The sequence below is a fragment of the Pogona vitticeps genome, chromosome 3 (assembly GCF_051106095.1).
Source record: "Pogona vitticeps strain Pit_001003342236 chromosome 3, PviZW2.1, whole genome shotgun sequence".
In the NCBI taxonomy this organism is placed as follows: Eukaryota; Metazoa; Chordata; class Lepidosauria; order Squamata; family Agamidae; genus Pogona; species Pogona vitticeps.
The window spans coordinates 243,784,546-243,808,883 of record NC_135785.1 but is presented as its reverse complement, the minus strand read 5'-3'; the positions used below and the strand labels follow the sequence as shown (position 1 = coordinate 243,808,883).

The window sequence follows — 24,338 nt, the reverse complement described above, 5'->3', positions numbered from 1 at the left end:
TGTAAGAATACTCTAATTTTTTTTAGGCTGCAAGATGTGACTGCTGTAAAACTCAAGGAACTCTTAAAGAAAAAGTTCAGTGGCGAGGGGAAATGAAACATTTCTGTGATCAGCACTGTCTTCTGCGTTTCTACTGTCAACAAAATGAACCTAATATGGCAACACAGAAAGGACCAGAAAACTTACATTATGGTATGATACACTCCCTAACCAACAGTACTGTACACCACCTTTTTTGTATTCTGTGAGGAATACCAATACTCTCATTTTCAATAAGGTTTTCTTTAAGATAAGGAATTAGAACAGCATTGAGCAAAGGTAGACCTATGAATATCCTAGATATCAAAGTGGCATTGAGCCTCACTGCCAAGAATGAACCAGTTTAAAAAGAATTGGCAGTGGGTACAAAATTTTCCTCATTTAAAGAAGATAATGATTAGGTATGTGGGCTAGCAGTATTCCCATATATCAGAAAAATTTGGAGTATAGGGTAGTTAATTTCTATGCAGCAGAGTGATTCAGTAGTGTCACCCGAATGAAAATATCATTTCTGCTTTCTTTGACTTAATTCTATTTTTGCTTTTTAAATTATGTTTATCTTATCTTGCATTTATAGATCAGGGATGTCAGACTCCCCGAGCAAAAATCACTGTAAGTAATCCAAAAGATACAGCGGATACATTTGTTGCAGTTGTGCTCACAATCATATCTGCCAGAGTGATAGCCAAATGGGCATAATTTAATTGATCAAGTCCATGGACTACATTTTCATCTATTATGTTAGATGTTCAGTAAATATAGCAGAGTAAGCCTGACTCATCAAACTAGAACTGAAGCGAGGATATCCTCCCTGCTTTTTAAATTGGTGTTCTCTTTGTCCCCTAGGAGGTCCTTTCACAAAACAACCATGATAGCTAGACTCTCACCTTATTCCTAGACAGTGGAAAGGCTTTCAAAATATCTGACTTCAGTGTAGTGGAATGTCGGACTCTGAGAGGCAGACACATTTAACAGAGCATGGTGGAGAAGTGTTGCATTGACTTCTTCGTTGATGGGCTGTTTTCCTAGAAAACAGTCCGTCATGTGAGCTACCTTCTGGGGACAGGCAGCAAGGCAATTGATTTTTCTTCTCAGCATCAGGTTTTATTTAAGGAAACATAAGAAGAAACATGCCAGATCAGACTGAAAACCTTTGTCTGTTTCTCCCAGTGGCCAAATAAATGGAGGGCACAAGGACTATAGTTATCTCTTACTGCTGTTCTCCAGCAACTGGTACTCATTTATATTATGCTAGAATGCGTGCTACCTCTGAACTTCAGAGTAGCCTATCATAGCTAATTGCCACATCCTGCATTGAAGAAAGTTGAATGTAAATTATCTAATATTGTTTGGACTCTGTATTATATTAATATGGATGATGTACTTCTTTACAGGGATCAGCACCACCTCCTTCCCCAACACCAAATAAAGAGATGAAGAACAAGGCTGTACTTTGCAAACCTCTGACAATGACAAAAGCTACTTACTGTAAACCCCATATGCAAACTAAATCTTGTCAGACAGGTAATTATTGAAAAATTAGTAAATTACCATTGGTTATTTCGCCCAATGTTCATTTTACCATTTTAATGGTATTTTAAAGTATTTTGTCTCTGATTTTAGATGATGGCTGGGAAAAAGAATATGTCCCTGTGCCTGTTCCAGTACCCGTGTATGTTCCTATTCCTATGCACATGCGCAGTCAAAATGTACCAGTTCCTACAACGGTTCCTGTTCCAGTAAGTCTTATTTTAATCATAGTTTGGAATTCATTGGCTGAAATCCTGTTGTTCAGCTCCACATGCACAACCCAAAGCTATGGAAGCAGTACAGCCATCTTGGGTGCTTTTGGGAAGAAAAGCAGCAATAATATTTTAAATAAATACAGTGGTGCCTCGCTTAGCAATTGCTCCATTGAGCAATGAACTTCTGGCCATAGCTGGAGCGATCGCTTAGCGATGTCCTCTATGGCTAAAATTCGCTTTGCGACGATCGCGGGGAACGCGTTTTAATAAGTTCCTATGGGCTTTTTAAAATCGCTTAGTGATTAAATCACTTAGGTATGTTTTTTCCGGAACGGATTAACATCGCTAAGTGAGGCACCACTGTAAATAATACAGAAAATCACAGCAAGACAGAAGTGCAATTCGTAAGGCACTTCTGCATGTCTGCAGTGCTATGTACTTCTTACTGGTTTCTCTTAGGTCATCCTGAAAGCTAAATTGCCACACCATTGGCTGTCCTTTGACAAGAGAGTTGTAATTGCTTCTTCCTAAGCTGCTTTTTGGTTTACTGTTGGTCATAGCATGTCATTAGCTAAGAACAGGTCAATAGCTGACATTGATCATAACCGTTCTTGTCCTAGGTACCAGTTCCAATTTTTCTGCCCACCACATTGGATAGCAGTGAGAAGATACTTGAAGCAATAGAAGAACTAAGGAATAAATTCCCTTCCAAGCCTGAAGAAGAGGGTGGAGGTTCAATGGCTTTAGCAGAAGAGACTCTTGAGACAAAAGATGAGAAAATAGAACCAGTTGAGTTTAAAAGTATGTCTTGAGTGCATTTTGCAAATATTACTAATATTACTACCCTGTTTCCCCCAAAATAAGACCTAACCTGAAAATAAAACCTAGTATGATTTTTCAGGATGCCCGTAATATAAGCCCTACCCCAAAAATAAGCCCCAATTAAGTGGAACCCCACCCTCCACTATTGTGCAGCAACCAGAAGATGCCATGACTGTATTTGAATAAATGTAGATGGTTGTACATGAAAAAAAATAAAACTTCCCCTGAAAATAAGCTCTGATGCGTTTTTGGAGGAAAAATTAATATAAGACCCTGTCTTATTTTTGTGGGAACATAGTACTGTACATTCCAGATCAATCTGTGCATCTTGTCCCTTTGGCATGTGAGCAGTCCAAGCTCATAATGGAGCACCCACTTTCATGGGTGACGCTTGAATCCATCACTTCCTGTGATTGCTGTACCTTTTTACATCAGCTACAGTGATCAAAAGAGTCTGTGTTAGACTTGTATGAAATTCCTGCATAGCTATATGGCATGTCCCAGTTTCAGTTTTTTATTGAGCTTGAAGTAATCCTCATTAACTGTTGAGGTAAGGTTTGATGAAAGTCTGTGAGAGGGATTTTCTAGAGATGATTGGAAAATTCCACATTGTAAATTCTATGAGAAAAAGGTTTTCTCCCGGTTGCTTCTTACACATAAAATACATGTCTTGTATGGGGAACAGTTATACGAGATGTGTCACATATAAGTTAAGTAATTAGAGCTATACTCAAGAAAAATCAAAGAAGGGAGAGCAGATGCTCTTCCCTTAACACCTTCCATTCTGACCTGGTACAGCAAGGGCTCATCTCTTGAACATTATAGCAGCCACAGTTCTGGTGGAATACTGACAGCATGAAGCATAACATCTAGGCAAGGTGAGGTTACATCTCAGGCTAAGCTGTAACCCATTTTCTGTGCTGAGGGGAGGGCTTTATTTCCAGCTGTGTGGATGGAGGATGGTATTGCATTCCCTTATGCCTTCCCTGTCTTGGTTTATTGGGGGGGGGAGGGAGAGAGAATGACTGAGCCTTTCCAGGAACAGGGTACCACAGTGTCATAAAAATTAAATCAAGGGGAATGCAGTATTTGTAGCACACTCACAATGTGCCACACTTTCTTGGATGATTGGCATCCTGTCTCCAGAGGACTACGCAGAAATAGTGCTTGTCACTTGTTTATCCTTCTTGGATGTAAGATATGTGTTCTTTGATTCTACATTTTCTCGTGCTAGGTAATGAACTAGAGCTATTCTGTATCTGCATGTTCACTGTATAGTTGTGTTAAAAAGGGAAGCAAAGTGTAAGCTGCCTTTCTTTTATTACAGGTGTAGTAACAGCGACAGAATCACCACATCCTGAGACAGAGACACATATAAGCTTGCCTGATATTTCCTATGAGCCAGACCTTGACATTGAGGTTGATTTTCCCAGAGGTTTGTTCATTTGTGCATTAACTGCTTAAATGAAAAAAAAATGAACAAAAGGCATAGTTATTCTAAATGTTTTCACTCATCTCTCCAGAAAATCCACACTGGAATATCTGTATTTATGAATGTATCAAGATTTTCTAACACAAGCCTTCATGGTGGTTTAAAACAATTCTACAAGCATGTTTAAAATTTCATTCTTTCGTTAAAAAGGGAGGTGGTGATAACATATATGTTTTGCTGGATCAGACCAAGGGTCCATCTGGCTGAGCAGTCTCTGGCAGTTCTCCTTTAGAAGCCCTCAAGCAGGACATAATGGTGAGAAGATGCCATCTGTTTTTCCCATCCAGTATTTAAAAGCACACTGCCTTTGAATAGGGATGTTTCATTTTTATATTCTTCTTTATTATTACAAGCCATTGATAATTCTTTGTGAATATATTTGTGGCCAAAATCTTTTTGCCTCATTACAGTGACATGACATAAACAATGCAACTTCTGGAGGTGAATTTCCTCAAGTTGAGAAATCACCATAAATGTTACCTGTTGCATACTGAGTTGTGTGACTGATCTATAATATCTGTAATTATTTTTTTAACTTGAGGTAGTGAACATTATCCTGTTTGCATACCTACACAAGACGATTTTAGTCTGTTAGATAAGCTATCTTTGTTTCTGTTCATTTAATTTCCGTGCTGCCTTAATTTCCATGGTGCCTCGTATTCCTGCAGTAGGAAAACCTATTGAAGGAACACAAGGTTGCATGCAAATGACTGAAATAAGTTGGACTAAAAGCACAACAATTACACAGTTAAAAAAACAAGAAAATTTGTAATAAAAATTAAAAAATAGTCACCTAAACATTTAAAAAGGGACATGGTGGCGCTGCGGGCTAAACCGCAGAAGCCAGTGCTGCAGGGTCAGAAGACCAGCAGTCGTAAGATCGAATCCACGCGACGGAGTAAGCACCCGTCGCTTGTCCCAGCTCCCGCCAACCTAGCAGTTCGAAAGCATGCAAAAATGTGAGTAGATAAATAGGGATCACCTCGGTGGGAAGGTAACAGCGTTCTGTGTCTAAGTCGCACTGGCCATGTGACCATGGAAGATTGTCTTCGGACAAAACGCTGGCTCTATGGCTTGGAAATGGGGATGAGCACCGTCCCCTAGAGTCGAACGCGACTGGACAAAAAAAATGGTCAAGGGGAACCTTTATCTTTACCTTTAAAGATTTAAAAGCTTTAAATATATGCCAAAAAGGAATATATTCACAGCATCCAGAAGACTCAGTCTTGTCCAATTTAGTTATTAAAAGCCCACCAAAAAAAGACAGATCTTTCAGCAGCAGAAAGATCTTTCAGCAGCACCAGAAGGACAAGAGGGAGGAGGGCAGCTTAATGTCCCAAGGGACAGCATTCCACAGCCAGGGAACACCCATGGAGAGGGCCATCTCTTATATCCCTCTTAAATGCACCTATGAGCAGTGGGACCAAGAGAATGGAGCCAGGAAAGTTCATATAGGAAGATGCGACCCTCCATATAGACTGTAAATGGATATAATGTCTTTTAACTGTAATTTCCAGAGTTACGTAGGATATGAAGCTGTATTTCCTCTGTTGTTTGACATTGGGATAAGATAGTCAAATATTTTTCTCAAACAACCATTAGTGTATTTCTTTATACAACAAATGTCTAACAGAAAAAAATGTCATTTCCTGTATCGTCACCTTCAGCTTGAGATATCTCATCACATTAACTACCACTTGTCCTACTAAACTTTGACTTATCCTTTCTTTACAACAAAACTATGCATATACAGTGGTGCCTCGCATTACGAAGTTAATTTGTTCCAGCAAAATCGCTGTAGAACGAAAACGTAATGCGAAATTAAAAAGTCCATAGAAACGCATTAAAACCCGATTAATGCGTTCCTATGGGCTTGAAACTCACTATCCAGCGAAAATCCTCCATAGCGCGGCTATTTTCACTGCCCGTGCAGCGAGGAATCCATCCCAGAAAAGAGCAGGGAGCCATTTTTTTTTAACCCGGCAGCCATTTTGAAACCACCGATCAGCTGCCCAAAAATCGTCGTTTTGCAAGAATCGGTTCCCGAAGCAGGGAACCGATCATTGCAAAGTGAAAAAACCATTTAAAAATCGTAAAGCGATCACTTTTGCAACCGCAAAAAGTTCGTCGTGATGTGATTTTGTCTTGCGAGGCACCGCCGTATGTCTTGAATCCAGGTTTTGGGCAGTATGTGTGGCTGGAGGAAGCAGATCACTGATTCTTCCTTACCTGTGGCAGTTCCTCCAGTCCTCAGAATATGGTATACAGATGGATAGTGGGATAGACAGAACCTGCTGCTGAGGAAGAAGGTGGGAATCTCTGAAATGTAGGTAAAGGAATTTTGTTTGAGGGAACAGGAAGTGGAGATAGCTATCTTAAATCTTGGCATAATCCAATATCTTTGGGTTACCAGGGAACTGATGTTTTTGCTCTTCTCCCAGGTATAGAGATAGTAATATTGCATATCTTGAAATTCATTATACTATTTAAAATATAGAGCAGAATAGAACCTTATGAGAATTTAATTTATTAAAATATTTCTTTCTAATAATTTTATAACTGGTACAGTGGGGTCTTGACTTGAGAACTTAATTCGTATTGGAAGGCGGTTCTCAAGTCAAAAAGTCTGTAGGTCAAGTCTCCACTGACCTACAGTGCATTGAAAACCGATTAATCCTGTAACAGGCCGTTTTTGTTCCATTTTGGTTTTCTCTGGTCTGTAAGTCAATTCTCAGGCTGCAAGTCAAACCTAAATTTTGCGGCCAGAGAAATCTGTAACTCAAAAAGTCTGTAAGTCAAGCCGTCTATAAGTCAAGGGTCCACTGTAATTTTGTATCATAAACAAAATTACTAAGACGCACCGATTTTTTAGGAGAAGAAAACAGGAAAATATAATCTGTTTTCTTCGCTCCATAAGACGCACAGACTTTCCACCCCCCTGTTTTGTGGGAAAAAAGTGAGTCTTATGGTGCAAAAAATACAGTATTTGAGTATTTTGTATATGATATTGTGGGTACCTGTGTAATTCCATAGAATGATTTTGTGGTAAGCCAAAACCTGAAGCAATCAATATCCCCTGATTTGCGATAAACTCTACATTGTAATAAATACAAGTATCGGTGAATGGTACGTAAAACATATTGGTCAAAATCCTGTTGTTTATATAAGATTATGGAAAGTGAACTGTGCAACTTTCAGCAGCTTCTATCTGACAGCAGCCCTGAGAATTCCAGTGATAACTTGTGAATCACTAGCAGGAAGCAACTGGGTAGCTAAGTAAGAGACTATCAGCCACTACATAGTAAACAAGGTTCTTTCAGTTATTTAGACCCTTATTTAGTTATATATAGTAGATGGTATGTGAAATGTTTTTTATGAGAACTGTTCTTCTACTATGTTTGCAGCAACAGAGGAACTAGACACAGAAAATGAATTCTTGTTGCCACCTGTCTTTGGAGTGGAATACGAGGAACAGCCAAGACCTCGAACAAAAAAGAAGGTATTTCTTATGTGCCTGAAATATGTTGTAAATGAACTTTTCATGGCAAGTAGAATGTGATATCTGGTTATGGGGCATTCATAACAAGAGCCAGAGAGATGCTTTGGTGGCTTAAAAGTTATTAAAGGTGAAAGGCAGTGTGACCCGCAAGGCAAAATGTATTGAGAAGGTCCTTTGCCAAGCCCCAATGAAGTGAAATGAAGATGTTCAGTAGCATGATAGTGTTCTTGTGCAAGTTCCTTTTCATGTCAGTGGAGCTTCCCCAGAACATCTTCATATATCTAGGAGACTGTCATTAACCTTTTTCTCTGCAGGTACCAAGATATAATCCAGGCCAACCATGAAAGTAGCTTTTAATTTTATATTTTATATTTTATATTATATTATTATATTATATTTTTTTCTTATTTTTCCTAGCTTTGATAGTTATTTGACAATCTGGGGTATAAAATTTAGTCAACACATATGGCTTTTTTTAAAGGTTCCATCCAGCACCATTACACTGGTGGTACTGTATAGTGAAGATTTACGTTATCATTATTTACTGGATTATTAAGCTAACTCTGACTGCACTGCAGACCAGTTCTTTCAAAAAGTTATAGAATTAGGAAAAGCACAGATGATTTTAATTCAGATAAACACAAGTATTACCTTGCTCTTTAAAATTCTTCCGGGAAGCTTGTAGTTATGGTTTACTTGGCTTTTGTCTAACTGGAGTAGACAGTAGAATTACTGACTGTAAGTTCAATGTTAATAAGCAGTAATATTTACAAGTCTGTTTTAATGGCAGGGAGCGAAGAGAAAAGCAGTGTCAGAATTCCACTCTCAGGATGATAGCTCTGAGAATTCAGAATGCAGTTTTCCCTTCAAGTATGCGTATGGTGTAAATGCATGGAAACACTGGGTAAAAACTAGAAATCTAGATGAAGATCTGCCAGTATTAGATGAGCTGAAATCAAGTAAGTATTCCCTACTTAGCTATAAGTCTTAGGTCTAAAAGCTAGGCAGTGCGCTCCAGTAGCTGAGTTTGTTCAATGTGGATCTGGGTTTAGATTCTGACTTTGCTGTGGGATTCACTGGGGTGGCATCGGGCAAGTCACTCTCAGCTTCAGATCCTGATCAGATGAAATGGAGATTATAACTGTTATTATGTGTATCATCAAGTAGCTATGCTTGAGAATTATTGATGGCATTGTAAATTTTAGTGAAAAGCTCTCTATATATTTGTGTTTAGGAACTGCATTCGATGGTTATATTTGTAATTCTTTTAATTACTGTTACTCATTTTCTGTTGGATGCTTTATCCTTTTTACAAAGAGGTTATTTTTCATGATGCCCTCTATTTTGTGCTGCAGCAAAGACAGTGAAATTGAAAGAAGACATTACTTCACATACTTCAGCTGAGCTAAACTTTGGATTGGCACACTTCGTTAATGAAATTCGAAGACCGAATGGAGAAAACTATGCACCTGACAGTATCTATTATCTGTGTCTTGGGATTCAGGAGGTGAGTTAATAAAAATGATTTTTTAAAAAAAGGACGGAGTTGGCAAAACATGGAATTATCTATTTAATGCCATTAATGTTTTGCATTAAATAATGGTTTGTCCTGATATACACAAGATTTCGGGCAAGCTTCATGCCCACCTGCAGCCCTATAGGTCTTCTTATCTTCTGATCAGTTTTCAAACAAGCCAGCTTCAAGACATGGAGACATAGTACTGCAGAAGTGGTGTTGTAGGGAGTTGAATGACAGAGAGGGATTCATAAAATCGACTTCCTTCCGTTCTGTAAACAGTGGATTCCATTGGATCAACAACCTTTGTGTTCATGGAAGAGCTTCTGTAAACACAGAAGCACCTTTAAATGAAAGCCAGTATGTTTTACAATTAACAGGTCTATGGTTTTCGAACTGAGATGCATTGCTATCTCGACTTATTTACAGTGGCTGAGTTTCATAGGCATGGGGGGAGGGAAAGAGATATTTCTAGCAGAGTGTTGCTATATGTTTTTGACTATATTAAATTTTATTCTCATATTTCTCTACAGTATCTAAATGGAAGCAACAGAAAAGATAATATATTTTTGGATCCAAATTATCATACCTTTGAGCAGGAATTAAACAAAATACTCAGAAGCTGGCAACCGAGCATACTTCCAGATGGTAAGCATTCTCGGCAGTCAATGTTTCTGTGTTTTATATGACTTAGTACTACCAGGCAGAGCTCTTCAAAATGCTTCCTTTTTAGTTTATGAAGTGTCTTAAGATCTGTCCAATGGTTTCCTATGGAGAAAAAACAAAAAATCATCATAAATTAAGGAAGTGTCAGAACAACACCAAAATCAGTTTGCATAGGTTTCAGGAGGTGGACTAACCATTGCAATCATTTAAAACAGCGTCCAAACATTGTAAGACACTTTTACAGGAGCGAAAAGGGAGATCGTTGTGTGAAAATCCCCCATAGGAAACATCGCTGTGTGAGGCAGCAAATTTAACAGAAAAAGGCATCGTTGTGTGAATTCATCGTTGTGTGAGGCACTCGTTGTGCGAGGCACCACTGTACATATAAAGCCCTAAATGGTTGAGGACCTTGATACTTGGCGGAACGCCTCCTCCCACCTTTTTGCTGTTGTTTAGTCTTTTAGTCGTGTCCAACTCTTCGTGATCCCATGGACCAGAGCACACCAGGCCCTCCTATCTTCCACTGCCTCCTGGAGTTGTGTCAAATTCATGTTGGTTGCTTCGATGACACTGTCCAACCATCTCATCCTCTGTTGTCCCCTTCTCCTCTTGCCCTCACACTTTCCTAACATCAAGGTCTTTTCCAAGGAGTCGTCTCTTCTCATGAGATGGCCAAAGTACTCGAGCCTCAGCTTTAGGATCTGTCCTTCCAGTAAGCACTCAGGGTTGATTTCCTTTAGAATTGATAGATTTGTTCTCCTTGCAGTCCAGGGGACTCTCAAGACCCTCCTCCAGCACCACAATTCAAAAGCATCAGTTCTTCGGTGGTCAGCTTTCTTTATGTTCCAGCTCTCACTTCCATACATCACTACAGGGAAAAACATAGCTTTGACTATTCAGACTTTTGTTGGAAGGTGATGTCTCTGCTTTTTAAGATGCTGTCAAGGTTTGTCATCGCTTTCCTCCCAAGAAGCAGGCGTCTTTTAATGTGGTGGCTGCTATCTCCATCTGCAGTGATCATGGAGCCCAAGAAAGTAAAATGCTAGTAGCCATGATCTTAGATCTACTCATATCACTTGTTCTAGCCAGGAGGGGCGACTGAGGAGCCTAATGCCGAGGGAGGTCCGGAAAGAAAAAACAAGAAACCGGGCCTTCTCGGCAATGGCTCCCTGTCTCTGGAACAATCTCCCCTCCAAGATTGGTTCGGCCCCTTCGCTGGGCATTTTCAAAAGCCAACATAAGACCTGGCTATTCAGACAGGCCTTTCCTCTGGGTACCACTTAATTTTTTTCTGATTCTCCATCTTGAAAGATAATTAATTGTTGTAAAATTATTTTATATGTCAATTGTTTTTACTTTGTTATAGAGTAGACCAAGTCTAGATGGGCAGCATATAAGTCAAAGAAAGAAAGAAAGTCCTTTCTAGAGCAGAATGCCTCACCCAGGACAAAGCTTGTGTTTTTTCTTCCTCTCTCTTGTGTCTTACTCTATAATTTCTGTTCTCCTTCTTTGGTTTCTTAAACTTTTTTTCCTGTAGCAGCACTGAATTGAAAAAAAAATCTCTTAAGTGCTTTTCTATTGCTTTTCTATTGTATTTTGTTTATTTAAAATAGTTTTATCTTCCATTTATCCTTAAAAGGATCCAAGGCAGCTTACATCATTAAAAAACAGTATTTAAAAGCTGAAAATAGTTAAGTGGACAAATACAAAAAAAAAAAAAAAGAATTAAACAAGTATTATATTAAAATGGCAAAAAACCAATATTAAAACACATTTAAAAAAAAAAGTACATCAGTCCATTTAAAACTACTCAGACAACCCGCCATTAAGAGAAATGACTACTTGTGGAAGGACAGCAAATATAGGGCCTTTTTGAATTATATTTTTCTGTATTCTCTGTGGAGACTTGCTTGATCTGGAAAAATCTGAAAGAACAGAGATTTATCAGATAATTATGGCACAGTAATGAATAAAAGAATTCAAAAATATTTTGCAAGTGCCAGTGAGGCAGTTTTGGCATACTGAAAATGGTTACCATCTAGGCTTCAAAATCTTTTATACAAGCCAGACTACTCTGTTTTCCGAGTCTATTAAGAAGTTCATGGAACTTGGAAGTGTTTTGCAGTTGCTAGATCAAGCCATAATTTTGTCTGAAACATTCCGAGCCACAATTTTGAGGGTCATTTTGAAGTTAAATCCAGTAGAAAGGTAACTTATCTCACCAGTTTTCTAGGTTTTACTTTTTTTTAGGCTACAGGATCTCTGCTGGCCTCTAGAGGGGGTGCTTGTATTATAAAGAAGAATCTGTGACCCATATTGCTGATTTAGGGCCAGAAACAGCTGCCGTTTTTTGTTTTCCTGCCCATTGTTCATACACCGAGGAAAATTTGGTTTTACACAGGCTGTTGTAGTAGGCACCGACTGGTCTATTCTTTAAAATTCTGTCCAGGAAGATAGTAAAGAAACAACCAGCATTTCTCTTTGGACTCTTCCTCTTCTCCACGGTGTGAAATGAAGTTTATAAAGAATTACCAAAGCACATCTAAGCAGTTTTTCAGGGGGAAAACATAATTCTGCTATAATATAGTCATCAGAGGAATTTACACATGATTCTTCTCATTTTTGTTTGTAAAATGGAAGAATTGCTGTTTCCTTAAATATCTAAAGTTCCTCTAAATTATGGTGATTCCAACTGACCTCTTCCCAGACTTATATTCTTTCTAATCATGAGGAAATGGACTTATTATACTCTGGCATTTCTATTGGGATTCCACTCTTCAGTGCCGACAAATTTTATGCCTCTTCTTCCTAAGACCATGGCTACTTTAAACAGTGCTATCTCCAAAAGGAGGGGCAGGATCTGTTCTCAATCATCCCAGAGTGCTGGACACGCAACAATGGGCTCAAGTTACAGGAAGCCATATTTCTATTGAATATCAGGGGGAAAAAAACTTCCTAAACTGTTAGAGCAGTAAGCAGTGGAATCAATTACCTCGAGAGGTGGTGAATGCTCCATTACTGGAGCCATTCAAGAGGATCTTAGACAACCACCTGGGCAGATATCCTTTGATTTGTATTGCTGAATCAAGAAGGGGGTTGGATTTGATGACCTTATAGGCCCTTTCCAGCTTCACTATTCTATGATTCTGTGACACAGAAACCTCCCAGTACTACGTATGTCTAGGGCGGCTGTGCTTTTTTGGTAGCTGGCATCTTGTCATAGGGAAGTTAATTTCCCTTTTTCTTTTCAAAAAGCAGTTAATTGGCTCCTACTTATTAAGGGAAATGCTTTGTAAGTATTGTTCAGAGGTGTTCTTCCCTTTAAGAGGTGATTGTGGGGCACCTTAAGTTTCTCCTAGTAGATGGTTCAAGTAGTAGGTAATCCTGTATCTAGAGCAGTTGCCATGAGGGATGAGATATCCGTCGTAGGTTACAAGCCATGATGGGGATGTATAATCTCCAGGCTTAAAAGAAGGGTACTTCAAAATGCCAGATGCAGGGGAGGGGTATCAGGAGACAGGTATATAAGCAGCACGCTTTGCTTTATCTAGTTGTCTCATGTGCTTCCAGAGGGATCTGGTGTCCTTTTTTTTCCTTCCCCTTTTTACACAAACACCCTTTCAGGCAAGAAATTGCAAAAAAAAAAAAGCTTGGTCTTGTAATCTATTCAAAGCAATTGATAGCCTAATATTGCCATACTGAGAGTCAGTATCATCTTTCCCATCCATTCCTCTAATTGTCAAGGTGTGTCAGAAGATCAGGAAGGAGTAGGCAGCAGTGTTTTTAGTGGCACCTTGGTAACCCAGAACGTTTTAAATTTTTTAGAGATACTTTAGCTATCTTAGCCATGGTCTTCTGCTGATACACCTCTTCTTTTCACAAGATTTTGCACATCAGTCAAACTCAGGTTTGCTGTACAGAGTATTTATCCAAACATCTTTCAGTCAGTTGCATTTTATTAGACAACTTGTTGGTAAGATGGTGCAAAATAAAGTCTCTTGAATACAAGAAAGATAGAATTAAGGAAATCCTCCTTTTCTTGCATTGAAGTTTGGCTGTAAGTTAATACTTTTAAGAGTATTTACCAAAACTTTCCAGAGTAGTAAACTGCTCTTTGGATATTTAGCACAATAAATAGCTATGTAACAATAGAAGCATCACTTGTGAAAGAAGGATACTCTAGCAAATACTTCCTATTCAGTCTTTTTAACAATGTCTATCTTAATGTTCTGGTTAGGGCACCGTCTTGGGAACAGAATGTTGAATATTTAGTGCCAAGGTTTCTTCTTGATTGCAGGAAGGTTGTCCTCTTTGTGATTTAAATACACAATTTATTATGTATAGTTTGGCTCAGTATTTACTACATTTTTTTCAGAGGAGTTTTCTTTTTTTTTTCTGTTTAAAATAGTTCTCTTTTTGCTTGGCAGTTAATGAAATTTGAATGAGGGCTGCCATTTCCATAATCAAGGTAGTGAATGTTGTTATGTTGTTCCTGCCTTGTCTTGGTATAAGGCTATAACGCATTTTGAAGGCCACGTCCCATTAACTCAGAAAGAAGCTTTACTGTTTCAGTAGCTGCTTTGAAGATACAAATATAAAAAAGGAATGTAGAATCTGTAGATCAAGACAGCTGCTTTTGTTCAGAAAATGTATTTAAAAAGCAACCAAAGAAAAATATTTGTAACTGTATACTTGTACTTCCACTTTGAATGAGAAAACTGAATTTAAAAAAATTAAGAAAAGAGAGAGAAGAACCTTCACTGTCAGTATCTGATGTTCTTTTCTAAAACAAATGAATTACATTTCAATTTGAAGCTGGTGGGCCTATCCCACTGCTCTTTTTAGAGTTGTTTGTAAAATTATTCTTTGTATATTCTTTGCTTTCTCCTGCCAGGTTCAATATTTTCTCGGGTTGAAGAAGACTACCTCTGGAGGATAAAACAGTTAGGATGCCATTCTCCGCTAGTGCTTCTAAACACACTGTTCTACTTCAACACCAAGTATTTTGGTTTGAAAACGGTGGAGCAGCACTTGAGACTTTCTTTTGGCACAGTTTATAGACATTGGAAGCAAAATCCTTCAACAATGGAAAGCAAAGCTTGTCTTCGATACCAGGTTTCTTCCCTCTGTGGAACAGATAATGAAGGTACTAAAATATTCTAGAGTAATTATACTAAAAGGCCATTGGGCTGCTTAGGGGTGACTACATTTGTTATTTACCTTGCTGTTTACATTGGATTTGGCATGAAAAAAAAATCAAAGTAAAAACTGGCAGCTACACAACATAAAGCTAAGTGTGGGGAAGCCCAATTTTTTTCTCACTGAGGAATTGTCTCTTATTGTTTAGCCAGCAGGAGATAGTTTATTTTGCTCCAGTCCAATGGGCAGTGCTTCTTCTTTGTGTTCTCTGAATGCACACTAACGGGTTTTAGTGCGCTTGCACAGATAATCTTGGAATCTTCTAGAGCTTAAACACATGTTGTTAGGATCTCCCTTTTTGGTTTGTGTGGGCTTTCTTTTGTCTCCTGACCACATGGCCTGGGGGTGGGGCCTAGGGGTGGGACTTCCTGCTGTAAAAGAGCGTGTCCCAGGACCCTGGACTCTTTTCCCTAGGAAGCTGGGCTGAGGGCGAAGGTCAGGTCTGTTTGCATGGATGCCATGCTGAGTTTTTTTTTCCCCTGGGCTTTCTTTTGTCTCCTGACCACATGGCCTGGGGGTGGGGCCTAGGGGTGGGACTTCCTGCTGTAAAAGAGCGTGTCCCAGGACCCTGGACTCTTTTCCCTAGGAAGCTGGGCTGAGGGCGAAGGTCAGGTCTGTTTGCATGGATGCCATGCTGAGTTTTTTTTCCCCCTGGGCTTTCTTTTGTCTCCTGACCACATGGCCTGGGGGTGGGGCCTAGGGGTGGGACTTCCTGCTGTAAAAGAGCGTGTCCCAAATTCTCAAACTTTGTATCTGGCCTTAATATGGTAAATAGGAAAGCCAATTAGATTTGCATAAGCCAGGGAGTCAGGAAAGTTTTAAGGATCAGATCGTACTTTTGCACTATTAAAGATCAGGCCGGGTAGGTGAGGCTCGTCAGCCATGGAAGGTAGCCCATCTCGGAGAAGGAAAACTCCGATTTCAAACCTCCAGTGCCTTGTGGCTATATCCACCGATGGAAAAGGCTTCAGGATTTAACCTCGAGGCAAAATGCGGAGCTGGAGTCCCGAAGGCAGCTCGTGTCGTTCTGCCAACTCCTGCGACGTTGCTGGAACCAGTTGTATTGGCTCTTGCCTTTCCATTGGACCATTTCAGCAACGTGGAGAGGGGGGATTTGCTGCTTGGGTAACAGCCTATCCTCCATATTACCTTACCCGGGCTTCATGCTCTGGAGAGGACACTCCTCGATTCAGAGCATGTTACCATAGTCTCTCAAGACTGAAGGATGCCTATGATTGATCTCCAGATCCAGTTTATTCTTTATGTGTATCAGAGTGTTGTACAATTTAAAATTATGGATATATATGAATATAGGTGAAGTTCAAACAGATTTAAAATATTCAAATGATTAAGACTGTTTTTCACTAGAAGCCGGTAATTTCAATAGCCAAATCTGACGTGAAGGGGCAGTTGCAAGATTGTCAGTGGGCATACTATTACATGAATTCCCCTCACCTGAGCATCTGTTGCCCCCCCTTCCAAATAATTTTCTAACTTTTTATTATGCTTGCCAAAGTTAGCATTGTGCTAAATAAGCGCTGTGTCAGTTTGGGGAAAAAATTGAAAAGATAAAGGGAAGAGGTCCTGATGGAAACTGCCATTCTCAGCCAAAGTAGCTCATACAGTTTTCTGCCTCTGTCCCGAATACTCCTGAGACACTGTGCCTGATTGTGTTGGTGTCAATAGCTACTGTAATTTCACCCACTGAAATGAGCAGGCTCTGATTTGAAAATCTTCAACACAAACTGGGTTTTCTCCCCATGTATTCACATTCTCAGCAGGTAGTCTGCCCCTTACTTTGGAGGAGCAGACTACTTGCTGCCCTTCCAAGTGTTTTGGGCAAGAGAAATGACTTGCCTAAAAAGTCCCCCCCCCAAAAAAAAAAGCTAGTGCCATTATTCTGAAACCCGATGCAAACTGTTTCCAGTAAAAGCTGGTCTCTAGCCCGTGGGGAGGTTGGGATGGGGATGACGATTCAAACTTTATTTTAAAATGACGATTCAAACGGGCCAGCTGAAGTGAGGAGCTGCCTTATAGCATTTCCTCTGTGGCAGAGCAGTCATAGCTAGGCATACAGAAATTGAGTTACTTATTTCATTTTAAAATAAAGTTTATTATATTTTCTTTCTTTTGCTACCTCACCATGTGATGCTCCATCAAATAGCAAATTTCATTCTTCCCTATTTAGCGTACTGAATTATAAGGACACAGGAGCCAAAATTTTGTTCATTGGCTACTTAATATGTTTTGAAGGTGAGGAGATAAATTCTTCTCCCTCTTGATGCCATCCAGAGGCAAAAATGCAAAATAATGCAAGAGAGGCTTTTGCTCAAGCACAGCATATACTGGTCTAAGACTGAAGAGATCACCCCCTACCATGGGTCTCATTTCTCAATGCCATTTCCCTTGAGTGGACACAAGGCCATTAACTTCTGCACTTGGAGACTGCAGTTCATAGAAGTTGAAAGAACTGGTAGCTACTTTTAATGTAAACTGTTACAATCAGATATGACTTACTGATCCATATAGCTTCCATGTTTTCTTCCCATGGCTACTCACCAGAACAGTAAACTTTAAATCTCGTTGTTCTAGCTGATACAATATTCTTTTGGTATTTGTTACTATACTGTTTTTATATGGTGAGAGGCCTTTATTAGGTGGAGGGAGTGTTACTTGTTGGGTTTTGTGTGTTCTGTTTTACTTGATAACTGAACAGACAATTGTAGAAGTGTTTTGCAGGCCAACGTCATAAAAATACTAGTCTTACATCTCCTTTTCCAAGATGCCAGTAATTGCATCTTTGTAGTATTGTAGCCTCTGAGCATGTCTTTCATTCATTTCCATTTAGGATTTGAAGGGTAGTGATGGTTATAAACAAGTTTCTTTTAATTTGTTATGTTCTCTGTGAAATCACTTATGTCTACCCCTGTGCAAACATCCTCAGAATCTTCTAGAGTCTGTAAAAATGTTAAGACAACATGTGCATGCTCCCTACCCTGAGAATTGTCCTCAGCTTCTTCGTTACCACCATTGAGATAACATCTCAGGAGTTCTTAGAGCCTATAATCTATGTGTAAGTAATTTGTATATAGTTCTTTGTTATTTACCTTCTCTTATTCATCTTCTACCTCTAAGACACCACAAGAAACCACCTATGGAGGTTTCATAAGCCAACACAAATGTGCCAAGGAGCAGGCTGCTCAATAAGAATCCAACCAATTTACATAATCTCCTGCCCTTGAAACTGGGGACAAACAGTCCACTTCCTAACCAATAGGAAACCAATACCATTGACACAAAAGACAAAGATGACAACTGACTCTGACACTATTACAAAGAAGGTTAAGCCCAAGAAATCAAATACTCGTCTGTCTAAGGTGCCATCACCACCTTTGTTGCCCCATATCCAACCACCAGGCAACTGTGATAACCAAGACAAACTTGTCTGGCTGGGATCAGCATCAGAACCAGAAGTGTCTCACACTAGGGCATTGTTAATGGCTTTTGGACACTTCCTCATCAAGCTGTAAGCAAGCTTTCACAACCCCCCCCCAAATATTCCAAGGACTGTCCCACTGGAAGAATCACTCATCCTTCTGGAGCATTCTTGCAAATCTTCTCCAGCTTCAATCTCAACTATCAAGGACAAGAGAACTTCCAACAGGAAGGAGGCTAGTCAAGCAACATCATTGGCCAATGGAGGAGGCCAGATCCCCTCTGAAAATTCACCTGGGTGCTGCGCCTTATTGCTTACTGAGCTTAGAGTGGTCTTTTCCACAATCCTACAACCCTGTTGCATGATGCCAGTGACAAATCTTTGAGACCCTACCAAGACCCACCTCCCTACATGCTGGTACTGGCTTTGAGAGCCTTCACTTTCAGTAACACCAGAACTAAAAGGTTCACACAGGGTTACATCACTCGAACCCATGCACTCTTATATGGGCTCAGTTTTTAAATTAACCAGACCACCAAAACGACATCCATGTGAAACCAGGTGCTCCGTATCTAGGTCATTGAAAAGAATACATCCCACCAATCATTCTCGGTCTGTGTCTAGATTGCCTCTGAGGCAGGCACACCATTGTACCTCCACCTCGCCATGCCGGCCAGCCCCTCTTGGCATCAAAAGAGCCTTCTGGATATGTGACTTACCTCTCTCTATATATTGGTAATTCCCCAATCGCTATCTCCAGGCACTCAAAGCCTCCATTTCAGTCAAACAAACCAACTAAACTTGCCTGCCAATAACTTTTAAAAAGCCTCAAAAAAGCTTCCCTCTATCTTGGTTTTGATAGCCTCGTATCTTATTTGAATTTAATGCCTCTTCCTGAGCCACAACCACCAGCACAGAAATCAACATCGCCGCACTCTCCAACCCTGCATCCACACAAGTGCTCAAGAAACCAAATCCAGCTGTCATTTCAACATAAAGACCCAGCTATTTTATTGGGTACTCTGCTACCACTAAGTACTGTTAACATGTTTCTAAACCAACACTGCCCTCAAAAAAGCATTTGCCAGGTCCAGTCACCTTGCCATCATCCTCCAGGTCCAAGCATTTTCACATGCAAAGGAAGAAAAGGACTTATTTAATAACACTTGGGTTGATTCTGACCCTTCTGATGCCAAACTCTGAAAACCCAGCTTCAAAATTGGTCACAGTTCCCAAGTCTAACATTGGGGATGTTCACACACACACCTGTCTCCCTCTGCGGATTTTAGATCTCACTCCAATTCCATTCTCTGTATGGCAAAACCTCTTCAGATTGAGATCAGCAACCTCCACCATCTTTCTCAGATCCCATCTACAGCCAGATCAAGAACCTACCCCTCCAGTCCACTTCTGCATCCTCCTTTCCCTTCTGGATCTTTTTAAAGAGACATGGCAGAAACCTTCTATCCTGCCCCCAACATTGAGGCAGATAGAGAATCTTTACAAGATTCATAATAAGCCACGTTCTTCCTCAGATATCCTCAACCCAGTTCCATTGTAGTTGAGGCCTCATAGACAAGGCCAAAGTCCACCATAATAACAGCCCCTAACTATGGAGAGCGAAGAAAGATAAACAGAATTGACAGAAGAATCTATTCCACCACTTCTCTGGGAATCAGAGTTGCCAACTACCAGGTAGCGATGGAAATCTATCATAGATTCGTATGGGAGAAAATGCAATCTTGACAGCCTGCTGGGGGATAAAAAGGCATTGCCATTGACTTTTCAGCAGGAGGTTATGGCCCTTGTGATCCAGTAAATGCATGCTGCCTATCATGCCACAACTGCACAGCAAAGAATATGGCCACTGCTGTAGCACTCAGGTGCTCTGCCTGGCTTCAATTTTCAAGTATCTCTGACTATTCAAGATCCCATATGGAGGATCATACTTTGATTTGGATCCCTGCATTGAGCAGGGGGTTGAACTCGACTGCCTTATAGGCTCCTTCCAACTCCATTATTCTGTGATTCTATGATAGGATAGACAAATTCATACACCTGACCAGCAAATTCAGGCCAAATGCTTCAGTTACAACACACACAGCCCCAAAACTTCTGGATCTCTTGGCAACAACTACATCATCTGAGAAATTACAATCCACCTATCCTTCCCTCAGTCTGTCCTGGAGCTCCTGCTTCTTCTGAGTCAGTGGAAAACTGAGGGAACCGAGGATGATTCCTGGGTTAGGGAGCATGTGCATTGAACAGAGTGTGTCATAACACTTTTTACAGGTTCTAGAAAATTCCAAGGACATTCACGCAGGAGCAGAATGAACTTACATGTGTGAAATCACAGATGACCACTCAATGATCACACAGTGACAGCTAAGCAACCTGTTCATTTTTCCTGTTTTAGAGGATAAAATTACAACTGGAAAGAGGAAACATGAAGATGATGAGCCAGTATTTGAGCAAGTTGAAAATACAGCTGATCCTTCTAGATGTCCTGTGAAAATGTTTGAATGCTACTTATCTAAGAGGTATCTTTTAAAAATTATTATTATGAGGGATGTTGGAAAACATTGCTCATTTTTTCTATAGGTTTATAATTTTTTTAATATTAGCAATTACAATATTAATACATAACATTCATATGTTTTTACACCCATCTTCCTCTTTACCATTCCCCATGGTAGAGTCATATCCAAAATCTTATGATGAGGCTTTTCTAGGAAAACTATAGTCCATGTTATAAAGACCAGAAAATCTTGTATGCCTTGGGTAGCCCCTTGTCTGTTCTGTTCATAAAACAATTAAAAGGCTGTCAGTCTGTTGCAAAGGAATCCAAATGTTTTATCCCTTTGTCTATTTCAGTTTGGTGGTTAATTTTTTCTACAGTACTATCTGCCACACACTAAAATACATGCTGCAACTTATACCCCCTGCATATTCTTCTACCTTTTGTCTATAAGCTGTCTCATGGCTACTAAAAGTTGTCTATTAAGCATTTATGTACAATTGACTCTCTCCTAAGAAAGGGGGTGCTAATTCTGGGCTTTTAATAATTGAATGACTTGTGATTTTATTTCATTAAACACCTCTTCCGAAAACTGTTCTACTTCTTTGCAAAACCACCAAAGCTATGGAAATGATCCCTCATACTTAGAGTCCAGATGTGTCTCAGTCAACAATGAATAAAGTTTTGACATTGTTCCCTTATTTCAGCTAGAGAACAGAGATCTTCAAAGGGGTTAGGCATCTTGTGGCCTGCTTCCTGATATCAGCTTGTGAAATAAAATTACTTAATTGATACCATGTTAGCCATGAAATGCACCAGTCTCTGAAGAGGTCTCCCCAGAAATATGTAGGAGGAGGTTGTTGATTGATATAGAACTCCTCTAACCTAATAAGACCAATCTTTTCCAAGAAAATATTTCTCCTCATTGCTCACATTGCTATACTGTATTAATAGAGACCATTAGGCAAGAGAACTGCTTTCAGAGGAAATATTCCATAGTAGGCAGACTATAGGTACGCTATGGGGTAAAGGAAGAATATAAATAATTTAAATAAATAACTGAGGTGGCCTTTTCTAAGTATCTTTGGGCCAGATAATTTGTGATGCATTCCTACTGTGTGACTATAGGGATTGTTTCCATTTTGTACATTTTATAGCGGTCTTTTTAGGTTTGGAGTTTTAAAAAGTATTTGCAGCTTTTTATCTGCCACCTGCTAACTTTAAGATAATTGGGTCATGCTACAGCTGTATTTATTCCTGTATCTTCTGTGTTTCTATTGGAAAAGTGAATAAAGGAAGGACTGAGCATGTATTGGGAAGTGCCTGAGAAGTGGATCACTAAAGGAAGACACAGAAATCTCAAAAAGGCAAATTCCATAAGCTATTCAGGCTGCAGCTCTGTTCTCACCTTTGGGGGGGGGAGTCCTGTTGATTTCACTGGAATTACTTTTGAGTAACATGTTTACTCAATGATGTTGGGAAAGTGTGAGGGCAAGAGGAGAAGGGGACGACAGAGAACGAGATGTTTGGACAGTGTCATCGAAGTGACCAACATGAATTTGACCAAACTCTGGGAGGCAGTGGAAGACAGGAGGGCCTGGCGTGCTCTGGGCCATGGAGTCACGAAGAGTCAGACATGACTTAACGACTAAACAGCAACAACAAAACATGTTTAGTGACTTTGGCAACTTGTCTCTGTTTCCACGTGGTTATCAGGAATAAGGTATTATATAATACTACCATGTTAGAGGTGCTCATGTTCTGAAGGATATGTCTGAGATTTTTCATGATGTGGCTTGTGTTTGATTAGTAGCACTTGCATTTCATGGTACAAAATTATTGGATGATATTTTGAACTGGCTTGGAAAAGGTGGCATAGAAATAAAGTTTTTAAAAATGAATTAATATTAAGGGGTAGCTTTTTAGAAGGTAGTTGCTTTTCTGTTCTATGGTGTTTTCAAGTTTTTGTGCTTAAAGATACAGTTGTGCCTGTGACAATATTTGTATTAAGGTATGTGCATTCATTGTTCAAGTTTGTAATGTTCTTATCTTTGCTCTGTTCTTTCAGCCCGCCAAATCTCAGTCAGAGAATGGATGTGTTCTATTTGCAGCCAGTCTCATCAGTTTCCTCAGACAACTCAATCTGGTATACCTCCACCTCAGTGGATCGCAATACTTTGGAAAATATGCTTGTACGGGTTCTTTTAATAAAAGATATTTATGATAAAGACAATTATGAACTGGATGAAGACATAGAATAAACACTCCCCAAACTCACTATGGGGAAAAAAGAAAACACAACAGCATTAGCCAGTCAAGCTGCTAGATTTTTATTATGGGAAAAAAAGAAAACATTTCAAGTTTACTCTTTGGTTAACACATTTTGTAGCAGTATACCCTCAGCTGGGTGTTACCATGTAAATAATCTGTGAGAGAACGTGGCCATTATTCTGCATAGTGGTTTTAGGATACTTAACAAACACATTCATTTTTTAATTATTATTTATTTGGTTAGGTATGTTTGTAACTTTTTACATTGCAAAATATGAATGAGAATGTGCCATTGTAATTTGGGGGGTGGGGGTGGGAGGGTCATAGTAAGCAACATCCATATTGCACAACTTCACTGTTGCAGAGCTTCCTGGAAAGATAGTTGGGGCTTTTACTGGGTTCTGAAACCAGGTAGTTGTGTATGGGTAGCACTACTAAAGTTTAGAACTTGCTGTGTCTTTCAAAATTTTTTAAAGAAATTGTAAACTAATAGGTTTTTTACTCTTAGTTACTGAAGCCTTATGAGGTTATGTAGAGAGGTTCCATCTTATGTACCAAAAATAGACAAATGAGAATGCTGTCAATATTGATGTACTGTAATGTGAATCTATACTGGTGGAAATGATTTTTTTCCGTTGCCCTTATTAAAAAAACAAACCTTAGTATCCTTCTTTTTTAAAAATTTGTGACTCTTTCAATCTGCCCTTTCAAGTAACAGCGCACATTGGATAGTTACAGTCTGAGACCATGCTGGAGGACTTGCATTGCTATTGGAGACTATAGACAATACAACCACACTCTTTTAATTTTTATTTAAGCATGTTACAGTTCTTTTACTTTTAAAAACTCCTGCGGTATTCTTGATTATAAATATTTTCAGGGCTGTTTACACTAGAATACATAAAATCAGAGCAGCACATTACTAACACATTTAAAAACACAATAAAGCAGATTAAAAGGTGAAGCAATACAAGTTTAATAGTTAGGAGGCTGAAAAATAAACATCATTAGTGCTGAAACGATAGCAAAGAAACATTGGAAAAGCCTCTCTTGAGGACAAACCTTTATAAAAAGGTGTGGGAATTACAAATGTGGTACAGTGAAACTGGATTATTATATACATTGCTTTAGTGCA

At 39.4% G+C, this 24,338-nt stretch overlaps 1 protein-coding gene across 13 annotated transcripts in view; it reads left to right on the top strand.

Annotated features, from left to right (window-relative positions):
* ZMYM2 (zinc finger MYM-type containing 2) overlaps positions 1 to 23,865 on the top strand; it is an 87,491-nt gene extending 63,626 nt beyond the window's left edge. For all 13 annotated transcript variants that reach the window (XM_078390058.1, XM_078390054.1, XM_020802042.3 and 10 more), the window contains 13 exons: positions 27 to 192; positions 617 to 651; positions 1,434 to 1,563; positions 1,663 to 1,778; positions 2,405 to 2,585; positions 3,934 to 4,041; positions 7,503 to 7,597; positions 8,388 to 8,556; positions 8,953 to 9,104; positions 9,647 to 9,761; positions 14,674 to 14,925; positions 20,831 to 20,954; positions 23,001 to 23,865. In XM_078390058.1, coding sequence (XP_078246184.1) covers positions 27 to 192; positions 617 to 651; positions 1,434 to 1,563; positions 1,663 to 1,778; positions 2,405 to 2,585; positions 3,934 to 4,041; positions 7,503 to 7,597; positions 8,388 to 8,556; positions 8,953 to 9,104; positions 9,647 to 9,761; positions 14,674 to 14,925; positions 20,831 to 20,954; positions 23,001 to 23,193 — 1,836 coding nt within the window. In that variant the 3' untranslated portion in view covers positions 23,194 to 23,865. The remainder of the gene's footprint in view (positions 1 to 26; positions 193 to 616; positions 652 to 1,433; positions 1,564 to 1,662; positions 1,779 to 2,404; positions 2,586 to 3,933; positions 4,042 to 7,502; positions 7,598 to 8,387; positions 8,557 to 8,952; positions 9,105 to 9,646; positions 9,762 to 14,673; positions 14,926 to 20,830; positions 20,955 to 23,000) is intronic.
* The last annotated feature ends 473 nt before the right edge of the window (positions 23,866 to 24,338 follow it).